At 45.7% G+C, this 20,694-nt stretch overlaps 1 protein-coding gene and 1 long non-coding RNA gene across 2 annotated transcripts in view; one reads left to right on the top strand and one right to left on the bottom strand.

The window, feature by feature from the left end:
• The window catches only part of ASAP3 (ArfGAP with SH3 domain, ankyrin repeat and PH domain 3), a 69,079-nt gene extending 48,764 nt beyond the window's left edge, over nucleotides 1–20,315 (bottom strand). Inside the window, 1 exon segment of the mRNA XM_020983059.2 lies at nucleotides 20,028–20,315. Coding sequence (XP_020838718.1) covers nucleotides 20,028–20,162 — 135 coding nt within the window. The 5' untranslated portion in view covers nucleotides 20,163–20,315.
• On the top strand, nucleotides 2,319–10,297 carry LOC110206050 (uncharacterized). The gene is made up of 3 exons (XR_002323767.2): nucleotides 2,319–3,143; nucleotides 6,682–6,831; nucleotides 9,149–10,297. It is a non-coding gene; the product is annotated as an uncharacterized LOC110206050 (long non-coding RNA).
• Nucleotides 20,316–20,694: the final 379 nt, after the last annotated feature.

Here is a 20,694-nt window from a genome sequence, read left to right as displayed (position 1 = left end):
TCTAAGGTCTCCATAGCAGTTTGCTGACAACAACCCTGGGGGGTAAGCAGGGTGACTGCTATTGTCCCCATTTTACAGATGACAAACTGAGGTCTAAAGAGGTTCGGTTCTTTGTCCCTGTACCCAAATTCCCTGATGCCAAATCGAATGCCACCATGAGGCAGGGTATGAGGTGCGTGCTCTGGAAACATCCAAAGAAAAAGCTCTGAGAAACCAGAAACAAAAGACAGCTCACTTGGGTTAGTCTAGCATTCCTGGGGACCCTAGGGAGGGCCCCGCCTGGGCTAGGCCCCTCCAACCATGTGTGATGAAGGCCAGAGCCCTGTTCTGTGGGCCGGCCTGCGGCACCTCCTCCCCCAGCCCGGTCCTGGGCCTTGGCTGAGCCTCGGAGGAGGAGGAGGAGGAGGAAAGAGCAGGGGGGCAGGGAGGATGGGGGGCAGTGGGCCCCGGTCTCTCTCTCCCTCTCCCTGAGGCTAGCTCAGTATCAAGCTCAGGCTGGTGGAGGTGGCTCACTTCCAAGGCCCACCCCTGCCCCCACCGCCCCCACTGCCTGCCTCCCCTTAACCCTTAGACCTTACAAAGCACGGCCTGGGGACTGGGGAAAGGGAAGGGATGGGGGCCAGGGCTAGACCAGAGATAGCATTGGTACAGGGAACTCCCAGGTGAGGAAACGCCCTTTACCGAAGCAGCTTGGCATCCTCTCTGCAGCTTCCAGTGGCCACATTGGCTGATGCCACGAGAGAGGAGATGCTGTGCCCAGGCTCACATAACATCTGTCGTACAATGATGCATTTAACCTTGATTAATAATGTATACTATAGTTCTGCCTTATCTTCCCATAAGATTGTAATCTCCAGAAAGACAGGAATTGTATCTTGGCTCACTCTGCACACCCCCCCACACACACCATCCCCAGGTCTCCACAGGCGGTCAATGCTTCATGTTTGCTGAATTAATGAACTGAATGTGTGTGAATGAATGGGTGTGACCCACTGGCTCCACGGCCCATCCGCCAGCAGGAACAGAGCGCTGGCCACACTGGCCAGCCTGTTCACTGCGGAGTGTAATCACACACTAAACACTTACCAAGCTCTCACTTTGTGCAAGGCCCCGGGGTTACAAGGACATAGATGTGTATGCACATGTATGTATATGTGTACCTCACACACACAGGGCTTTGTGCATGTATGTATATGTACACACATACATGTTTGCTCTATGTGCACAATGCACGTATTGTGCCAGGCAGAGGTTACAAGGACACTGTGAAAGCATACGTGCGCATGTGTATACACATGTTTGTGCATGCATACATACATGTGTATGTATGCTATGTTGGGCACTAGGGTTACAAAAATATATATACACATATATATGTAAATGCACATATATTTGTGTTTACATAATATAACATGCAAAGCATCTCTATACTGTGATATGGTGTGTGTATGCAGTCGTACCTATGTCCACACATATTCTATTCGAAGCATAAGCACAAGAAGGAGAATGAGGGACAATGGCCGACATCTTTGTTGGGTTAAAAAAGTGAAAACATGAGGGGAACTCACTCTTATAGGATGAGACAGGACAGGTCGGGCAGAGGCAGGCTGGGAAAGGCTTCAGGAGAGCAGGCCATGAGGAGTCACTGAGGAGTGCCATGTGTGTGTGTATATGTGTGTGCATGTGTACACACACATGCATGTATGCATGTGTAGGTATATGTGTGTGTGCATGCTTGGGGGCATATATGCGTGTGTGTGTGTGTGAAAGAGAGAGAGAGAGAGAGAGAGAGAGAGAGAGAGAGAGCAGAGAGAGAGAGACAGAGAGAGAGAGAGAGAGAGAGAGAGAGAGAGAGAGAGACAGAGGGATACCTGGGCAGTGCTGTGGAGAGTGGCTTGAGGAGAGGAGAGGCCAAGTTAGGAGGCCATTACAAGAGTCAGAAGAAATTTAACGGATTAATTTCAATTCAATATGCATCTATTAAGTATCTACCGTACAGCCAGGCACTGTGCTAGGTCCTGTGGGTCTGAAGACAAAGAATAAGCTGTCCTCTCTCTCAAGGAACCTCCAATCTACTCGGGGGGGTGCACACATACAAAATACCCACGAAATAAACCCAGAGTTATTTTGGTAGAGTGGGGCATCAGAAAAGGCAGGGATGGAGGCTGCGCAGCCAAACCTGCAGCACACCTAGCAGCTCCAGGCAAAGGAGAGGAGAGAAGGCAGACCTGGCATCAGGGCCCAGCCTAGGTTGATGGCAAAGGAAGTAGGGAGGAAGAAGTGGGTGTACAGAGACAGAAGGGAGGGAAGAGAGGCAGACAAGCAGATAAAGACACAGACACACAGAGAGAAACAGAGAGACAGGACAGAGAGGGAGGAAGAAGAAAGACAGACAGAAACAGAGAGAAGGAAGAGAGAGAAAGAAGGAAAGAGGAGAGAAAAGAGAGGAGGGGAGAGAAAGAGAGAGAAGGGAGGGAAGAGAGGCAGACAAGCACATAAAGACACAGATACACAGAGAGAAACAGAGAGACCAGACAGAGAGATGGAGACAGAGAGAAGGAAGAGAGAGAAAGAAGGAAAGAGTGACAGAGACAGAGAGATGGAAACAGAGAGAAGCAAGAGAGAGAAAGAAAGAGGAGAGAAAAGAAAGAGGAGGGGAAAGAAAGAGAGAGAGAAGGAAAGGAGGGGAGAGAGAAAGAAAAGAGAAAAAGTAGGAGAAAGAGAGAGTGAGAAGGAAAAAGGAAGGAGAGAGAAGGGGAGAGAAGGAAAAGGGAGGGAGAGAGAAAGAAAGAGAATAAGAAGAAAGAGAGAGGAGGAGTGTTCTTTCTACTCTGACACCCTCATCCAGGATAGGAGGAGAGACAGACAGAGAAAGAAGACATAGAGAAAGACAGTAAGAGAGAGAAAGGAGAGAAGAGAGAGGAGTGTTCTTCCTAGTCAGGTGCTCAGCCAGGACGGGAGGAGAAAGAGGAGGGACAGACAGACAGAGAGGCAAAGCTCCCCTCGGCCAGATGCTCTCCCCACCCCCAGACCAAAGTGGGGTGGTGGAGAGAAGGTTGGATTTGTAAGTCAGGAATACTACAGTGCAAATCTTCCTCTGACCCTCACTCGCTGCGTCACCCTGGGCAAGATGCTGCACCTCGGTAAGTCTCAGTTTCCTCCTCTGTAAAATGGAGATAATAATAGCACCCACCTCCCAGGGCTGTTGTAAGATCACAGAAAATGACACACATACAGCTATACACCTGTTAGCTATTGTTACCATTAGGCCTGGCTCTGCTACTAACAGGTAAGTGTGGCCTAGAGCAAATTACTCCTGCCCCTGGGCCTCAATCTCTTTGGTAAAAATAAGAAGATCGGAGTAAGGCCCCTTTCAAGCCATTACAGTTTGTGACTCCATTGTCTGGCAAATACGCACTTCTCTATTTATCACTGGGGGCAGTAGGGAGACACAGCAGGTAGAGCGCTGGGCCTGGAGTCAGGAAGACTCCTCTTCTTGAGTTCAAATCCAGCCTCAGACACTCACTAGCTGGGTGACCCTGGGCAACTCACTTCACCCTGTTAGCCTCAGTTTCCTCATCTGTAAAATGAGCTGGAGAAGGAAATGGCAAACCGCTCCAGTATCTCTGCCAAGAAAACCCCAAGTGGGGTCATGAAGAGTCGGACACAACTGAATAACAAAAGGGCTTGTCCTGGCTGAGTGTGCCAGATAGAAACACTCCACATTCTTTACTGTTGTTTAGTTGTTTTTCACTTTCTCTAGCTTTTTTCACTTCACTAGCTTAAAAAGTACGCTAAGACTTTTGTGACACTGTATTTATTCTGGACCTATTTTTCTATGCAACTATCTGTGCACATATTATTTTGCTTTCGTATTCGCTACACCCTCCAAACCTCAGAACGAGAGCTCCCCGAGGCCAGAAACTGTTTTGTTTTCATACCCCCAGCACCTAGAGTGGTGGCTGGTACCATTAGCCAGTCAACACACATTTACTAAATGTGTTGCATTGCTGCTCCAGGCTCAGAAAAATCCTCCATAAATGGTTGGTGGGTTGAAATAAATCAAGATGTTCTCTCCCCTCAAGCTCAACAACAGTGAGGAAGTGGAAATTTAAAAACCAACTACTTGGTACTGGCTAAGAAATACAGTGGTAGATCAGTGGAATAGGATAGGTATACAAGATGACAATAGTCAATGACTATAGTAATCTACTGTTTGATAAACCCAAAGACTCCAGCTTCTGGGATAAGAAATCACTCTTTGACAAAAACTGCTGGGAAAACAGGAAAATAGTATGGCAGAAACCGGGCACAAATCAACACCTTGCACTGCATACCAAAATAAAGTACAAATGGGTACATTAAAGACAGATACTATAAGCAAACTGGGAGAGCAAGGAATAGTTTAACTGTCAGATTTATGGAAAACAGAAGAATTTATGACCAAACAAGGTAACATTATGAAATGCAAAATGGATAATTTTGATAACATTAAATTGAAAAGTTTTTGTAAAAACAAAGACAATGCAACCAAGATTAGGAGGGAAGCAGGAAATTGGGAAAGAATTTTTACAACCAGTGTCTCTGATAAAGGCCTCATAACTAAAATATATAGAGAACTGAATCAACTTTATAAGAATACAATTCATTCTTCAATTGATAAATGGTCAAAGGATATGAATAAGCAGTTTTCAGATGAAGAAATTAAAGCTATCTGTAATCATATGAAAAAATGCTCTAAATCACTATTGATTAGAGAAATGCAAATCAAAACAACTCTGAGGCACCACATCACACTTATCAGATTGGCCAACATGACAAAACAGGAAAATGATAAATGCTGGAGAAGATGTGGCAAAATTGGAACACCAATGCATTGTTGGTGGAGTTGTGAAATGATCCAACCACTTTGCAGAGCAATTTGGAACTATGCACAATGGGCTACAAAAATGTGCATTACCCTCTGACCCAGCAATACCACTTCCGGGGCTGTATCCCAAAGAGATCATAAAAATGGGAAAAAGACCCACATGTACAAAAATATTTATAGCAGCTCTTTTGGTGGTGACCAAGAATTGGAAATTGAGGGGATGCCCAGCAGTTAATGACTGAACAAGTTGTGGTATGTGAATGTAATGGAATACTATTGCGCTATAAGAAAAGATGAGCAGGCAGACTTCAGAAAAACCTCAAAAGACTTAAATGAACTGATGCTGAGTGAAGTGAGCAGAACCAGGAGAATACTATACTCAGTAATAGCCACACTGTGTAATGACTGACTTTGATAGACTTGGCTTTTCTCAGCAATGCAAGGATCTAAGACAACTCGAAAAGACTCATGATGGAAAATGCTATCTGCATTGAGAGAAAGAACTATGGAGTCTGAATGCATATCGAAATTCTTCTTTACAACATGACTAATGTTGTAAGAATGCAGTTAGGTGGCAGAGTGGATAGAACACCAGCACTGGAGTCAGGAGGACCTGAATTCAAATATGGCCTCAGACACTTACTATCTGTGTGACCCTAGGCAAGTCACTTAACCTCAACTGCCTAAAAAAAACCAACCGAATGTATATGAGCCATATCAGATTGCACCCTGTCTTGGGCAGGGGGGAGGGGAGGGAAGCGGAGAAAATGTAAAACTCAAAAGCTTATGGAAGTGAATGAAAACATAAATATATAAACATAAAATATATAAATTAATTTAAAATTAAAAAAAAATTTAAAACCCTAGTTCTGAGTCACAGCTTCGGTACTTGTGAGCTGTGTGAGCTTGAGCAAGTCAAAATTCTCCTCTGAGTGGCTGTTCACCCATCTGTAAAATGGACATAATATCTGTACTTCTCTTACATGGCTCTTGTTAAGGAAAGTACCTTGTAAAATCTAACATATTTTAGAAATAGGGGAGGAGTATTATTAGTAATGGCAATGAACTTTCTCTTTTCCTCATTCATTGGACCATAAAGTCTAGAACTGGAAGGGACCTTAGAAACCTTATTCTTGTGACATTTACCCCCATTTTACTGATGAGCAAACTAAGGCAGGCCAGTATGCTCATAAAATCCTCCCTCCTCCACCAATGACCAAAAAGAAAGCCTCCATTTCCAACACCATATTCACAGAAAATAGTGGCAAAAAATGGAAAAGAAAAGGGGTGCCCACCCATTGGGGAATGAGCAAAAAAGTCACGAGTGCCTAGCATAGAGGAGGTGCTTAGTGAGTATTTATAGAATGATTGGCTAATGAATGGAATGGAATGTTGTTGTGCCTTATGGAAGGAATTCAGAGAAACATGGGGGAAGACCCATGGCAATTGACAAAGAGTGAAATTAGCAGGTCCAAGAGACTGAAACACACAAGGAGAGAGAGAATGTCAGGAGACAAGTGCCCCCTTCTTCCTTCCCTAGCCAGGGAGCCAGTATCCCTTCCTCAAGGGATGGGGCCGATGGGTGAGCCACCAGAATGACCCACCTTAGCCCTGGAGAAGGGATGAGGAGATTTACCTCGTATCTTTCCTTTAAGAGACCTGGACTACAAGGGTGCTTAGGGCTGGTACAGAGGAAGACTTGCTGAATAGAGGAGGAGGGGAGGAGAGGATTAAGTATTTTCATAAAGCACTGTGATATAAAAATAAAATGCAGAAATAAACCTTACTTTTTCTTTCTTTCTTTTTTAAAGGATAATAACTGAGGCCCAGAAAGGAGAAATAATTTGTGCAAGTCCACACAATAGCAGAGCCAGGATCAAAACTAAGTGGCTTGGATACTAAAGACAGTTTTCTCAGCTAGAACTTCCTCTTTCCAGCCGTAACATCCTCTTCTAATGCATGTGAGTTGTGTTCTAAGGCCCCTCCCAGCTCTGACATTCTGTGCTCTCAGGTCCCTCCCAGCTCTGACATTCTCTGTTCTAAGGCCTCTCCCAGCTCTGACATTCTCTGTTCTAAGGCCCCCCCCCGCACTGACATTCTGTGTTCTAAGGGCCCCCCCAGTCCTGACATTCTGTGTTCCAAGGCTCTTCCTGCTCTGGTAGTGTGGAAATACTGTATCTTGAGTTAACTTGTCCTGCAATCATTTCTTACTACCTGGGTAAGTTTGGGTAAATCACTTACCTCCCCTTGTCTCATTTTTCTCAGCTGTAAAACAAAGGGGCCAGGCTCAATGACTTCTGAGGTCCCTTCCAGCTCTAGCACTATGATCCAGAGACTGTGGTTCAATCCTGGCTCTTCCACACTCACTACCTGTGTAGCCTTAGTAAACCATTTCACTTCCCTGGGCATCAGGTTCCACAAAATGAGGAGATGGGCCGAGCTGATCTCCCAGGCCTGTGGGCCCAGCTCCAAACCCATGACCCCACAATCTCAGTTATGCCCTTACAGCTTAGATTAGGATTATGATTATGATTTTAGGCAGTTGGGATTAAGTGACTTGCTCAGGGTCACACAGCTACTAAGCGTCAAGTGTTTGGTCTGAGGATGGATTTGAACTCAGGTCCTCCTGATTTCAGGGCTGGTGCTCTATCCACTGCACCACCTAGCTGCCCCTACAGCTTAGATTATTATGGACTGTGCTAGAGCTCCTTCTAGTTGTAAATTTTATGACCCACAAGGCAAATGTGGTCTCTCTCCATTACAACGTGAGCTCCTTAGGAGCAGAGATGGGGTTTTTTGCCTTTGTTTTTAACCTCAGCCCTTAGTACATAGCCCGGCATGTAGTAAGTGCTTAATAAATGCTTGTTGCCTTTATTTAACTTGACTAATCTGTAGGTCTGGACAAAGCAACCCATTTCAGAATAACCTGTATCCAGGTCATTCACCTGTGACCCTTCTACCACATATACTGGGGGCCAGGCCACAGCCTCACCTCCATGTCAAGCTCACTGAGAGGCTGAAGGATGGAAGTGGACCTGGCCCAGGTACAAATGTGCCGCAGAACCATTATTGTAAGGACAAATAAAAGCATTGTACTCCTATAGCCCCTTATCTGATCCTCACAATCACCTCGGGAGGCAGGCAGCGCAGCCATTACTAATGCCAGCAGCCTGGCATAGCGCCCGAGTGTTGGATTTGGAGTCAGGAAGACCTGAATTCAAATCTCACTTTGGACGTTTTTCAGCTGTGTGACCTCAGCTCCTCAGGCAAATGACAACCTCTCTGAGCTCCCTCATCTGCAAAGTGGAGAAAATACTATTTATCTCACAGTGAGACACCAATAAGGTAACATATGCAAAGTGTTTTCCTGTCCCTCAACCCAGCCTGGTCCTGCTGGGAAAGCCCAGCTTTGTCTTAACCTGCTATGAGCATCAAAACCGACAGACCATACACACTTATGCTATTTCTATGAAGTGTCTCCTACAAATACAGAGGGATGACTATATATACACTCCTCTTTCTATAGTCAGCAAATTGAACAACTGCCCTTCCTTTGTTTCCTAGACCAATTTAGGTCATGCAAAATAACTGATAAGGTGAATCAATAATTGTGATGTATTTCTACATGTGTGTTCATGTATGTACATGTGCGTACACGTGTGAGTATATGTACCGTATGAGAGAAACCTTGCTGTGGTGAAGAAAGTCTTGGACTTAACAACAGAATGGGGTTCAAATTCAGCCCAAGACCTTATTAATTATGTGGCTCTGGGAATGTCTCATATTATTGTTAATTTGTTCCTCTCATCTTAGCAATGAAGAAGGCACTGGCCCTGGAATTGGGTAAACCTGAGTTCAAATCCATCTGCAGATACTTAGTAGCTGTGTGACTCTGGTTAAGTCACTTAACCCTGTTTGCCTCAGTTTCCTCATCTGTCAAATGGGGATAATAATAGCACCTCCTCCCTAGGGTTGTTGCGAGGATCAAATGAGGCAATATTTAGTGTTTTGCAAACCTTACAATACTTAACTATTGATATTAAATTGAATATCATTCTTATTAACTATCAGTTATTATTATCCCCATTTTATAGGTAGGAAATCCAACAAATGGAGAGCTTGGCCCAAGTCAGGTAGTGCTTGCAGCACAATGGGGACCAGAGCCTGGACCTTCTGACTGGTTCCTAGTCCAGGCCTTTTACCATTTATACCAGAATGGCTTTCTTGACATTCTTCATGCACCATGCTTAATTTCTCTTCTCCACACCTTTGCCATAGCTGTCTCCTATGCCTGGAATGCCCTTCCTTCTCATCGCCACCTCTTGGAATCCCAACCTCCTTGGAGACGCTGCTTGAACACCACTTTCCGCATGAGGCCCATCCTACTTCAACAGCTGATAATGCCTCCAAAAGAAAAACCATTTCTTTTGCCTATAACTATGTATGTGCCTGTAGTCTCCCCTTTTAGAACATAAACTTTCAAAGGCCAGGGACAATTTCATTTCGGTCCTTATATTCCTCGTATCTAGTACCGTGCCTGGAACACAGCGGACATTTAATCAATTCTGTTAATTGTCAGATCGCCGACCAGAGAAGTTCCTCTTTTAGTCAGCAACATGGAATGTGCGACCTCATCTAGAGAGGCTAGGCTTGGCAATGTGGCCTACAAAGTCAGAGGAACATTCTGCCAATACACCCTCTCACCTATGGGGGTCTTCCAAGGCCTTGCCAGGCTGGGTTCAACCCTGGAAGAAACAACAATTTTTTAAAAATCAACATCAGAATGGAAAAAGATCCACATGTACAAAAATATTTATAGCAGCTCTTTCTGTGATGGCCAAGAATTGGAAATTGAGGGGATGCCCATCAATTGAGGAATGGCTAAACAAGTTGTGGTATATGAGTGTAATGCAATATTATTGTGCTGTAAGAAATGATGAGCAGAATGGCTTCAGAAAAACCTGGGAAGACTTAAATGAACTGATGTTTACTGAAGTGAGCAGAACCAGGAGAACACTGTACACAGTAATAGCCACATTATATGATGATCAGCTTTAATAGACTTGGCTCTTCTCAGCAATGCAATGATCTAAGACAATCCCAAAAGACTCATGAGAGAAAATGCTATCCACCTCCAGAGAAAGAACTATGGAGTCTGAATGCAGATTGAAGCATACTATTTTCACTTTTTTTGTTTGTGGCTTTCCCCTTTTGTTCTGTTTCTTCTTTCACAAGATGACTAATGTGGAAACATGTTTACGTGATTGTACATGTATAACCCACATCAGACTGCTTGCTGTCTTAGGGAGGGGGGAGGGAAGGAAGGAAGGGAAAAAAATTTTGAAACTCAAAATCTTATAAAAAATGAATGTTGAAAACTATCTTTACATACAATTGGAAAAAATAAAATGCTATTTACCAAAAATAGATAGAGAGAGAGAGTGAGGAGATACTGATTAGACTGGGGGAAAAATCAACATCAGGAGAATGAAAATAAAATGAGTCCCCACCAACTAAGGAATAGTAAAATAAGCTGTTGTACATGAAGGGAATGGATTATTGTGGCGCTGGGACTGTAGGAGAAGACAATTCTGAAGACTGCAGAGAAACCTGGGAAGATCTACATGAACTGATGCAGAAGTGATAAGCAGACCCAAGAGAACAACGTATTCAGTGATTACAACAAAGCAAATGAAGAAGGTGCTGGAAGGACATATAACTGAGAAAACCAGTAATGGTCCTAAAGAACATTTGATGTCTCAGCAGACAGGTGGGGGGCTATCAGGGCAGTACACTGCATACGTTGATGGATAAAGTAGCTGCATTAGTGATTCTGTTTTATCTGTTTTTCTTTGTTACGAGGGATGATTCAATTCCCCATAGATGGAGAGGGAAGAGGATATGTCCAGAAATGACTGTGATAGTGACATCACCTTAAAATTTAAAAAAGGGGGGCCATTTCCTCCTCCCTCACCCTCTCTTGGGACATGCTCAGTTGACATTCCTGGGGCCAAGAGTTGCCTGGAATCCTTAAGAAATGGTAAGGTGGGGACAGCTAGGTGGTGTAGTAGATAGCGCTCCAGCCTTGCAGTCAGGAGGATCTGAGTTCAAATCCGGCCTCAGACACTTGACACTTATTAGCTGTGCAAGGTACTTAACCCCAACTGCATCCCCAAAAAGCAAAAAAAAAAGCAAGGAGAAATGGTGAGGTGAAAGGGTAGAATGTTTGGGATTGGCTTTTGATACACATTTTTTTCAGTGTATTGTTTAAAAAATAAAATAAAATAAAGTCTGTTACAGGGACTGGCTGTCTGGATAGGAGATGGAAGAGGGATCACTCTCTCCTCCCCACTGCTAGTGCCTAACCACTGAGATTACCCCCCCCCCCATTAGGGGCAGCTAGGTGGCCTAATGGGTAAAGCACTGGCCCTAAAGTCAGGAGGACCTGAGTTCAAACGTGATCTCAGACACTTACCCTGGGCAAGTCACTTAACCCAGATTGCCTCCAAAAGAGAGAGAGAGAGAGAGACAGAGAGAGAAAGAGAGAGAGAGAGAGAGAGAGAGAGATATTACCCACTATTTACACCATGTATGTCATATATATACAATTTCTTGTATGTCAATTCTCCCGTTAGAATGTAAATTCCTTAAAGACATCTTTATGCTCTTCTTTATCCCCTCTGTGCTCAGTACAGTGTCTAGCACTTAAGAAACGCTTGTCGAAAACCAAATTGCTTGCCTTCTCAAATAGAGGCAAGAGGAGGGAGGGAGGGAGAGAATTTGGGACTTAATATTAAAAATGATCTTTTTAAAATTACATATCATTGAGAAAAATAAAATAAAAAATAATTGTTAAACTCTGAAAAAAAGAAATGCTCATTGACTGACTCACTGAAGGTAATGTAAAAACAAAAGCTATCCATAAAAATAGAAAAATAAACATATCGAATTTTTAAAAGAATAATGACTTGTGGAATACCAGACAGAAGGCCAGCATTTGTCTCCAGAAGGGCTCAAGTCCTCCCTCAGAGAAGTGCCCATCTGCAGCTGGGAAGGTGCGATCTGAGGGACGATCACTGGCACAGACCAAACTGGCATGTTTCCTCATTTGATCTTTACAACAGAATTATGAGGTCATTACCACAAAGAGAGTTATCTTCATTTTACAGATGAGAAAACTGAGACGTGAAGGAATTTACCCATGACCAGGAGGAAGCTGAGGAGAAAGAGGAAGAGGGCAACTCCCATCTACAACGGCCTTTTGGGACTGGAGAGTGCTTTCTCAGGGGAGCCTGGCAGGAGAAGTAAGCAGCAGGGCCAGGGTTCAAGCCATTGCCCCTATTTGAAGGGGAGATGTCTCTGGAAGGCCAGGACATTGGCTAGAGCCCACCTGGGAGCCAGGGGAAAGACAAGGCCGAAGACCAGCCTAGATGAGAAGTCACGGCTTGAGAAGCCAGGGGTTATTTGGCTGCCCTGGCTCACAGATGGACGAGACGGATGTCCAGAGATGGACGACAGCACTGGCTGGGAGGCCTTGGTGAAGCGGCTTGACTTCTCTCAGTTTTCTCATCTGTAAATTGAGCTACAGGACTTGCCTTCCTGACTTCAAGTATAGAATTCTAGCCACTAGATGGCTTGGTGAGGAAAAGGTTACAATGCTAGACTTGTAATCTGGAAACTTGAGTTCAAGTCCTGCTGCAGACACCTAATCCTCCTTAATAATAGTGCCTTCCCTCTGATAATTATTTCCCATTTATCATGCATACAGCTTGTCTGTATATCTTGGTTTCCATGTTGATTCCCCTGTTAGATTGTAAGCTCCTTGAGGGCAAGGACTGTCTTTTGCCTCTTTTTGCATCCCCAGCACTTAGCACAGTGCCCGGCGCTTCATAAATGTTGATGGACTGACTGATTATCTGTGTGACCCCGGACGCTTGACATCAAAGACGCCAAGGTCATCCACTGCATCCTGGACCGTCACCAGTCGTCCTGACTCTTGTCCTGCCACTGGACATCAATGACTCTGGAAGAGGCTGACAACTTTGGGCAACGCTGCCTCCCTGAAATCCAACTGACACCCAAGTCAAGACAACACCTTGTGATATCTATCGTTGTTGCTCTCTGAAAATGAAAGGGGAACAGAAACAACAGTGTGGCCCTGGGCGAGTCACTTAGCCTCTCAGAGCATCAGTTTCCTCAACTGTAAGATGGGTACAATAACAGCAGCAAATGAAATAATGATTGTAGAGCACTTTGTAAATGCTTGCTGTCATTATTATTATTACTACCTTCCTCACGGGTTGGTTATAAGGATAAAATGAAATAATGTATGTATAGCATTTTGTAAACCTCAGTTATTGATTGTTCTTATTCCAGATGAGGAAAGTGAGGCACAGAGAGGTTAGTTCACTGACCTAAAGTCACACAGCTAGGAGGTATCCAGGCTGGGGCTCGACCCTAGATCCAGCGTTCTTCCTATGCCAGAGGCCAGAGGAAAGAGGGGTGGTGGGTGCTCACTGGTACCTTCCGGGAGCAGGCACAAACATGCTGGGCTTTGAATGGTGGGCATGCCCTCAGCAGGACTGGGTGGGAATGGGGGCAGGAGATTCTGGGTCTTGAGCTAAAAGAAGCCCCTTTTGACAGATGGGGAAGCCCAGGGAGTTGAAATGATTTCCCAAAGTCACAGAGAGCATCGTGGGAAAGGGGAGGGGAGGAATAAGCATTTATTAACTGCCTACTGTGTGCCAGGCACTATGCTGAAAGCTTTACAAACATTATCTCTCTCTCTTCTTTTTTTTTTTTTGGTGAGGCAATTAGGGTTAAATGACTTGCCCAGGGTCACACAGCTAGTAAGTTTCAAATGTCTGAGGCCAGATTTGAATTCAGGTCCTCCTGGCTCCAAGGCCGGAGTTCTATCTACCGCACCACCTAGCTGCCCCCATTATGTCTTCGGGGAAGGAGCACCTGTGTGTTTGCTATGCATGGAGGAGTAGACGTGGCTGCAGACAGTCTGAGTGAGAAACTCACCTATGCTATGTGGCCTTGGCCAGATCATTTCTCTCCGGGCCTCAATTTCTTAAGCTCTCAACCTAAAGATCCTGGGTCATGGCTCCTGCCAAAACTCAGTGTTTCCATCCAAAAATGGGGTTAATACAATCCCAAATACCTAGCCCACAGGGTTGCTGTAAGGAATGCATTTACCCCCAGCTCAAGGATAAAAAACTAAAAGCAACAAGAAAAAAGCTACTTAAATATGGTGGTACCACAATTAGAATCACACAAGACCTAGCAGGAGAGACATTAAAAGACCACAGGTCTTGGAATACTCTATATTGAAGGGCAAAAAAACTGGGACTCAGGCCAGAAATATCATACCCAGCAAAGTTAAGCACAATGCTGAATGGAAAAAAATGGACATCTGACCCACTGCCAGACTTTGAAGATTTTGTTAAAAAAAAAACAAACCCCGAACTTAAAAGAAGATTTGACATACAAGAGTCAAGAAAAACATAAGGTACATACCAAAGACTGATTACAAGGGGTTCAATAAGGACAAACCATTTACTTTTTATCTATGTAAAATATAAACCGTATGTCTAAGATTCTTATTAATAATTGGGTAGCTCATAAGAAAGACTGGGGTAGACCTGAGTATGGTATGACTTTAAAAAGTAAAGCCAGGGCAGCGAGGTGGTGGATACAGCACTGGCCTTGAAGTCAGGAGGACCTGAGTTCAAATCTGACCTCAGACCAAACACTTGACACTCACTAGCTGTGTGACCTTGGGCAAGTCATTTATCCCCAGCTGACTTAAAAAAAAGTAAAACTATTTAGGAACAGCTAAAAAGAGTAATTATTTTATACAAATGAGGTGCAAGAGGAAGGATCGATACAAGGGAATTAGATCGGGGAGGAGGGCTGGTAGTTCTGGTAGCCTACTTTCATCGGGAATGGGTTTAAGGGTACAATACATATATATTTAGAAGAGTATAAAAGTCTTCTAAATTTAGAAGAAATAAAATGGTGAGGGGATAAGGAGGGGGGGAGAGGACAAGGGAGGAATCTCTAGAGGAGAGAGTGAGGGAATAGGTTATAGGGGGCTATAAAAGGGTGTTTAGATTTATAGGAATGGGAGGATAGGGAAGGGATGCTTAGAGGGGGGCAGGCTAAGTAATTGAAGGGCAAGGTAGCGGGTAGAAGTAACGAAGAGGAGTTAGGAGAGATAGGAAACAAGAGATATGCACAAACATAGAAACAAAGATCAGGAGTAGAATTTGTTTGGGAAAGTATATGTCTCTATATATAAGTATATATGCGTATATATGTATATGTATATAGCTATAGCTATAGAGAAATATATCTGCATTCAATTGTAGCCTTCGTGGGGGGTGGGCAGGGGAAAAAAGGAATGCATTTTTGTAATTCATAAAGGTCTTCATAAAAGGCCTTTTTTTAAAAAATCATTAAATTTTTAAAAAATACATTTCATCAATAAATTTGTTTTTACATCCTCCAAATTTCACCCAACTTCCCATCTCCTCCCTTCCAGAGAGCCATCCCTCATAACAAATCTCTTAAAGTATTACTATTATAGAAATAATGGCCTCACCCTTTTCGATGGATAAATGGGACAAGTCATTTTCCTGCTATGAGTCTTCCAAATTCAATATTCGGCAATATTGAGCGGGTGAGTAAAACGGCTGCTTTCAGTGGTTGAACAATCAAGCCCTGGGATGTAAACTAATCCTTGAAAGCATCCTTGATACAGATCCAGTGGAAGGCAGGATGAGATGGGTATTATATGCCTCATCATGTTTCCCTGCTATGTCCCTCTATTGTGAAAGCTTTTCTTCTACGCACCTTGGAAATTGGGAGCATTTGCTATGGTATCATCTATTAAAAACCATGCTCTTAGGTGTTTATGGATCAATATTAATTATGATAACTACTCCTATTATATGAACCATTCCTACATTGAAAATTAGAGACAAAGGGCATCTAGGTGGTGCAGTGGATAGAGCACCAGCTATGGAGTCAGGAGGACCTGAGTTCAAATCCAGTCTCAGACCTGACACTTGGCAGTTACTAGCTGTGTGACCCTGGGCAAGTCACTTCACCCCGATTGCATCAAAAAAAAAAATGAGACAACAGATTGACACCCCCAGCAGTACCTCAGCATCCTTGGATATCCTAAAAAAATAAGGTCTCCTAGCCCCGCCCCCCTTAGGGGTGGACAGGGTAGGTCTTATTATTTTCATTTTAAGAAGAAGAAACTCAATCTCAGAGACATTAAGGGACTTTCTAAAGGTCACAGACGAATCTTAACGTGGGATCACAACCCTTTGAGGGAAGCAGGATAGGTCTTACTAGCTCCACTTTACAGATAAGGAAACTGAGGCTCAGAGACATGAAGAGACTTTCTAAAGGTCACGGAAGAATCCTCATTTGAGATAACTCTGTGAGGGAGGCAGGGTAGGTCTTATTAGCTCTACTTTAGAAACTGAGGCTCTGAGCCTTTGAGACTTGAACAGGTCTGTTGTTGGAATGAAAGGAGTTAAGGTCGAGGGTGAACCTGAAGGGGCTTAAGAAGGAGTGCTGGAAAAGGGTCTGGGAGCATCAGACGCCTACGAACAAGGGTCCAAGTAGAGGGACGAGCCTTAATGAGGAATGAGGCTGTTTCTCTTTCTGGGACTGAAGGGGGAGACACCTCTGAGGCTCAAGGAATGTGGTGAGGGGGAGAGAAAGGGAGGGAGGTGAGAGGCTGAGGAAGCTCGCATCAGATGGCCTCAATCTTTTCAGCAGGTGGGCTGGGGATGGAGGTGGGGTGAGTGACTAGAGAAGAGAAAATTGGAACAAATCTCTAGAGAAGAGAAGGAGATAAAGAACCAAGAAAGATAAAGGAAGGAGGATTTTTGAGCAGAAGCCAAGGCCCAGCTGAGGGTGACGTACCATGAAACTATGGTGGGTGAAACCAGCTTGATGTCACGATTTCATGAACTGTCTGGGAATGGGAGCAGAGACATCGCCAGGGTGAAGGGGTTACCCAGAGATGAGGATTCCAAGGTCAAGGGCAATGCACAGCTTAGTAGCTAGGGATACATACGTGTGGGCCTACCATGTGCTCAAGGAGAAAAATGAAGCCAACACTGAGGGGCTGAACCAGGAAAATTGGGATAACAATAATTGCTGACATACAGAGGTTTACAAGATTTCCCTCTTCCCCTTACGATAGAAATGTAACCTCCTTTGAGGGGAAGGGCTGTTTTTGTTTTCTCTTTGTAATTCTCAGAACCAGCACATAGTAGGTATTTAATAAATGATGGGTGAATTAGAGGGAGAAAGGTGGAAGGACTGGAGGTGGCCGGTGGGGAGTGGTATTTCAAAGTCCTGGGTCATGGAAATAGGACAATCCTGAGATGGAAAGAGCTAAGATGTAGCCAGGTTTATGTTTTTGAATCTAGGTTCAAACCCTGACTTGGCTGCCTGAAAATCTGTGTGACCCTAGGTAAGTCAATGAGACACCCAAGGTGTCTCTGTAAAATGAAGGTTTTGGCCTAGATGGCCTCTGACATGTCCTCTAGATGCTTAATACAATGTCTGGAACATAGATGGTGCTTAATAAATGCTTGTAGGTTGAATGGATAATTAAAGTTGTTATCCTTTGCGTATAGCTGAGGTAGGTCAGATTGTCAGAGAGAATGTCAACATAAATACTGAAGTTCCAAGGATGGGGGTTGGGGGACAGGGAGGATGATGGGAGGGGAGAGCGTCAGCCAGGAAGGAAGACCCATGGGCCACTAATGTGATGCTAATGTGATGGACGAGCTGAGCAAATGTTTTGGTAGTGATAAGTTTAGGTAAGGCATATCAGTAAGGATAAGGAGAGAGGGGTAGAAATGGATGGAACGGCCTTTGAGGTCACCAAGATCATGGAAGGATGGCAGTAAGGGATGGTCTGAAAGCATCACTGGGGCAAAAAGCACCTCTGTGCCCCTCCTCCTGGCCTCCCATCAGGCAGATGGTTACACGGGACCCGTGTCCTCAGGCTTTATCAGAAAAGAGGAGGCAGAGACAATACTTATTGAAAAGTTGCCAAGTTCCCAAGCCAAATGGGGGACCAGCTTGGCCTGGTCTGAACCAGGGCATAGAAAACAATGTCCCAACCTGCCAACGCTGCTCTCGTTCTCGGTAGCCCAAGCTAAAGGCTGCCTCTTTCCCCTCCCCTCCCCCAACACACAGAGGGAAAGGCCCACACGCATAGGGTAGGCCTTATGCGTGAGTATAAATGGACAGTTCTGTCTACAGAGAAGTATTCATAGCATGGCCTCCCAGGGATGGGGGTTGGAATGAAGCTTATTTAATATTTTAACAGATGATCTGGCAGAGGAAGCACCCAGTGAAATCCCCGGGGTCCTCGAGCTGGTTTTTCTCCTTGATGACATTCAGCTCTCTTGGGCATGGAGAACAAGAATTTTTAGACCCTTTCATTTGGGGGTGGGGGTGATAAGATTCTAATCTAGACATCTGGTCCAACCCAAACAGGAGCAGAGATCTGCTCTATAACTTCCCTGGCAATCAGTCCACTGGGTAGCCACTTGAAGGCCTTAGTGATGGGGAGCTCACTAACTCCCAAGGCTCACTACCTCCTAAGGATGGTCATTGCGTGAGGTGGGACAGAAAAGTAGTCAGTGACCACCAAGAAAAAGCAGTGAAACGTACTGAGGAAGCCTTATGGCACGGTGGAAAACATGATGGATTTAGATATTCTGAGGTCCTGAGGTCACCTGTGTGATCTTTAGCACACAGCTTAATGTCCCTGGGTCTTCGTTTTCCTCAGCTCTAAAATGCTGGGGTTGGATGAGATGATCTATAAAGCACCTTCCAGTGATAAACATATGATCTGTATATTAAATAGGGATCTACTTAATTTCATCTTGTTAGATTCAGCCTAGTGTTCTGGCCTAACCTACCATCCTTCTCTATAGTCCACTCTAAGGGCTGCCTCCTTCCCCTCCCCCCCTCTCCACACATGAATATACATGAACATAAACGGATACTTCTTTTTGGATCCTGACTCTATCGTTCAGAAGAAAGTCAGCGAAGCGCTCCCAACTCTGTGTCACCTGCGAATCTGGAGTGCATGCGCGCTTTTCTCCAAGTCACAGACAAAACTGACCAGGGCTGAGCACAGATCCCTGTGGCACTCCCCTAGCGACTGCCAAGTGGACAATTATGCATTCACTCATTCATGTCTACTGTTATATTTTTATGAAATGATGTAGAATGAAGTAAACAGAACCAGAAAATAATATGTATAAATAAAACTACAACAGTGTCAACAAAAAGAACAATGAAAAAAAACTAAACCAGAGGAGGGCACGGACCCTGCCAGCAGTTGGTGAAACAAGACAAAAACCAAACGCTAGTATTTTGAAAGCACTTTGAGATTAGCAAAGCACGCTGGACCTGCTATCTCATTTGACCCTCAGAAGACCCCTGGAAAATACATGCTCTTATCATCCCCGTTTTACCAAAGAGGAAACAGCCTGGAAGAAATTAAGGGATTTGTCTAGGGTCATATGACTACTAAGGATCAGAGGCAGCATTCAAACTCAGGTCCAGTGCTCTATCCACTACCGTGACAGAGAAGTCAGTGGGAGGGGAACTCAGAAAGATTGACCACGGGCTGGAGTTAATCCGGACAGGCTTCAAGTAAGAGGAAGTCTCAGGCCTTCAGTGGGCAAGACACAGCTGGGTTTAGTGAAAAAAGGACTGACTTCACAGCCAGAAGACCTGACTTTGGATATCCTGGCTGTGCCACTAAGTACCTGGATGACCTTGGGTCAATCATTGGGCTTGTCTTCTGGTCTGTGAAACGGCCTAGACGGTCACTAAAGTTCCCTCCATCTCTGAACCTGCGATCCTATGAACTGTCCCCAGCCCGAGACAGCGTGGGGCGCCCTGGGCTTCCCCATTCTGGATGATCTGATCTGCTCTCGGATGCGCACGAGTCGGGGCACATGCCCGGCACGGACCGGCCTGGCAGGCCCAGGAGGTGTCTGGGTCAGGCTCTGGCCCTCCACGCCGGTCCCCCGAAGAGGGAGGGACCCTTCGGGTGGGACACGCCCCCCTCCCAGTCCCAGCGTGTCCCCCTCACCTCCTCCCGGGCCAGCGCCGCCCCCCGGCATCGGGGCATCTTGGCGGCGAAGGCAAGCGCGGCCGGGCCACCCTGGGAGCTGAGGTCGTCCGCGGTGACCGCCAAGAACTCGGCGACGCTGAGCTGCTCGGGCATGGCTGGGGCTGGGGTCCGGCCCGGGGTGCGGGACGCGGGACGCGGGGGGGGGGGACGGGCAGCAGCGCCGGCGGGGTCCGACGGAGGGGTGCGAGCGCGCTGCGCCGGGCGGCCTCTCGCTGCCCTGCCTGGGCACAGTCCGAGCCCGAGGGCCCGCCCCACCCCCGCCTCTCTCCTCCTAGGCCAGCCCCTGCGAGCACCCTCCTCCACCCCCAGCCGGGCTAGATCCGCCCCCTCAAGTCCCCATTGCCCTTGGCCCCCACCGTGCCCCGCCCCCACTACCTAGCCCTCCCACCCCCCTCCAAGTCCCTCCCACTCCCTCCCCAGGTCCCCCATTTCTCCCGCAGACCCCCACCCCCGCCCCTTGAGGTCCCCCATCCCTTCTTCGACCCCCCCATCCTTTCCAAGTCCTCCCACTCCCGCCCTCTATATCCCCCTTTTCTTTCCCAGCACCCCAACCCCTCCAAGTCCCTCCCACTCCCGCCCCCAAGAACCCCATTCGTCCTTTCAGACCCCTCCCCTTCTAACCCTT

This window comes from Phascolarctos cinereus, unplaced genomic scaffold, assembly GCF_003287225.1.
Source record: "Phascolarctos cinereus isolate Bilbo 61053 unplaced genomic scaffold, phaCin_HiC Scaffold_726;HRSCAF=1367, whole genome shotgun sequence".
NCBI classification, from domain to species: Eukaryota; Metazoa; Chordata; class Mammalia; order Diprotodontia; family Phascolarctidae; genus Phascolarctos; species Phascolarctos cinereus.
This window is presented reverse-complemented; position numbering and strand designations above follow the sequence as displayed.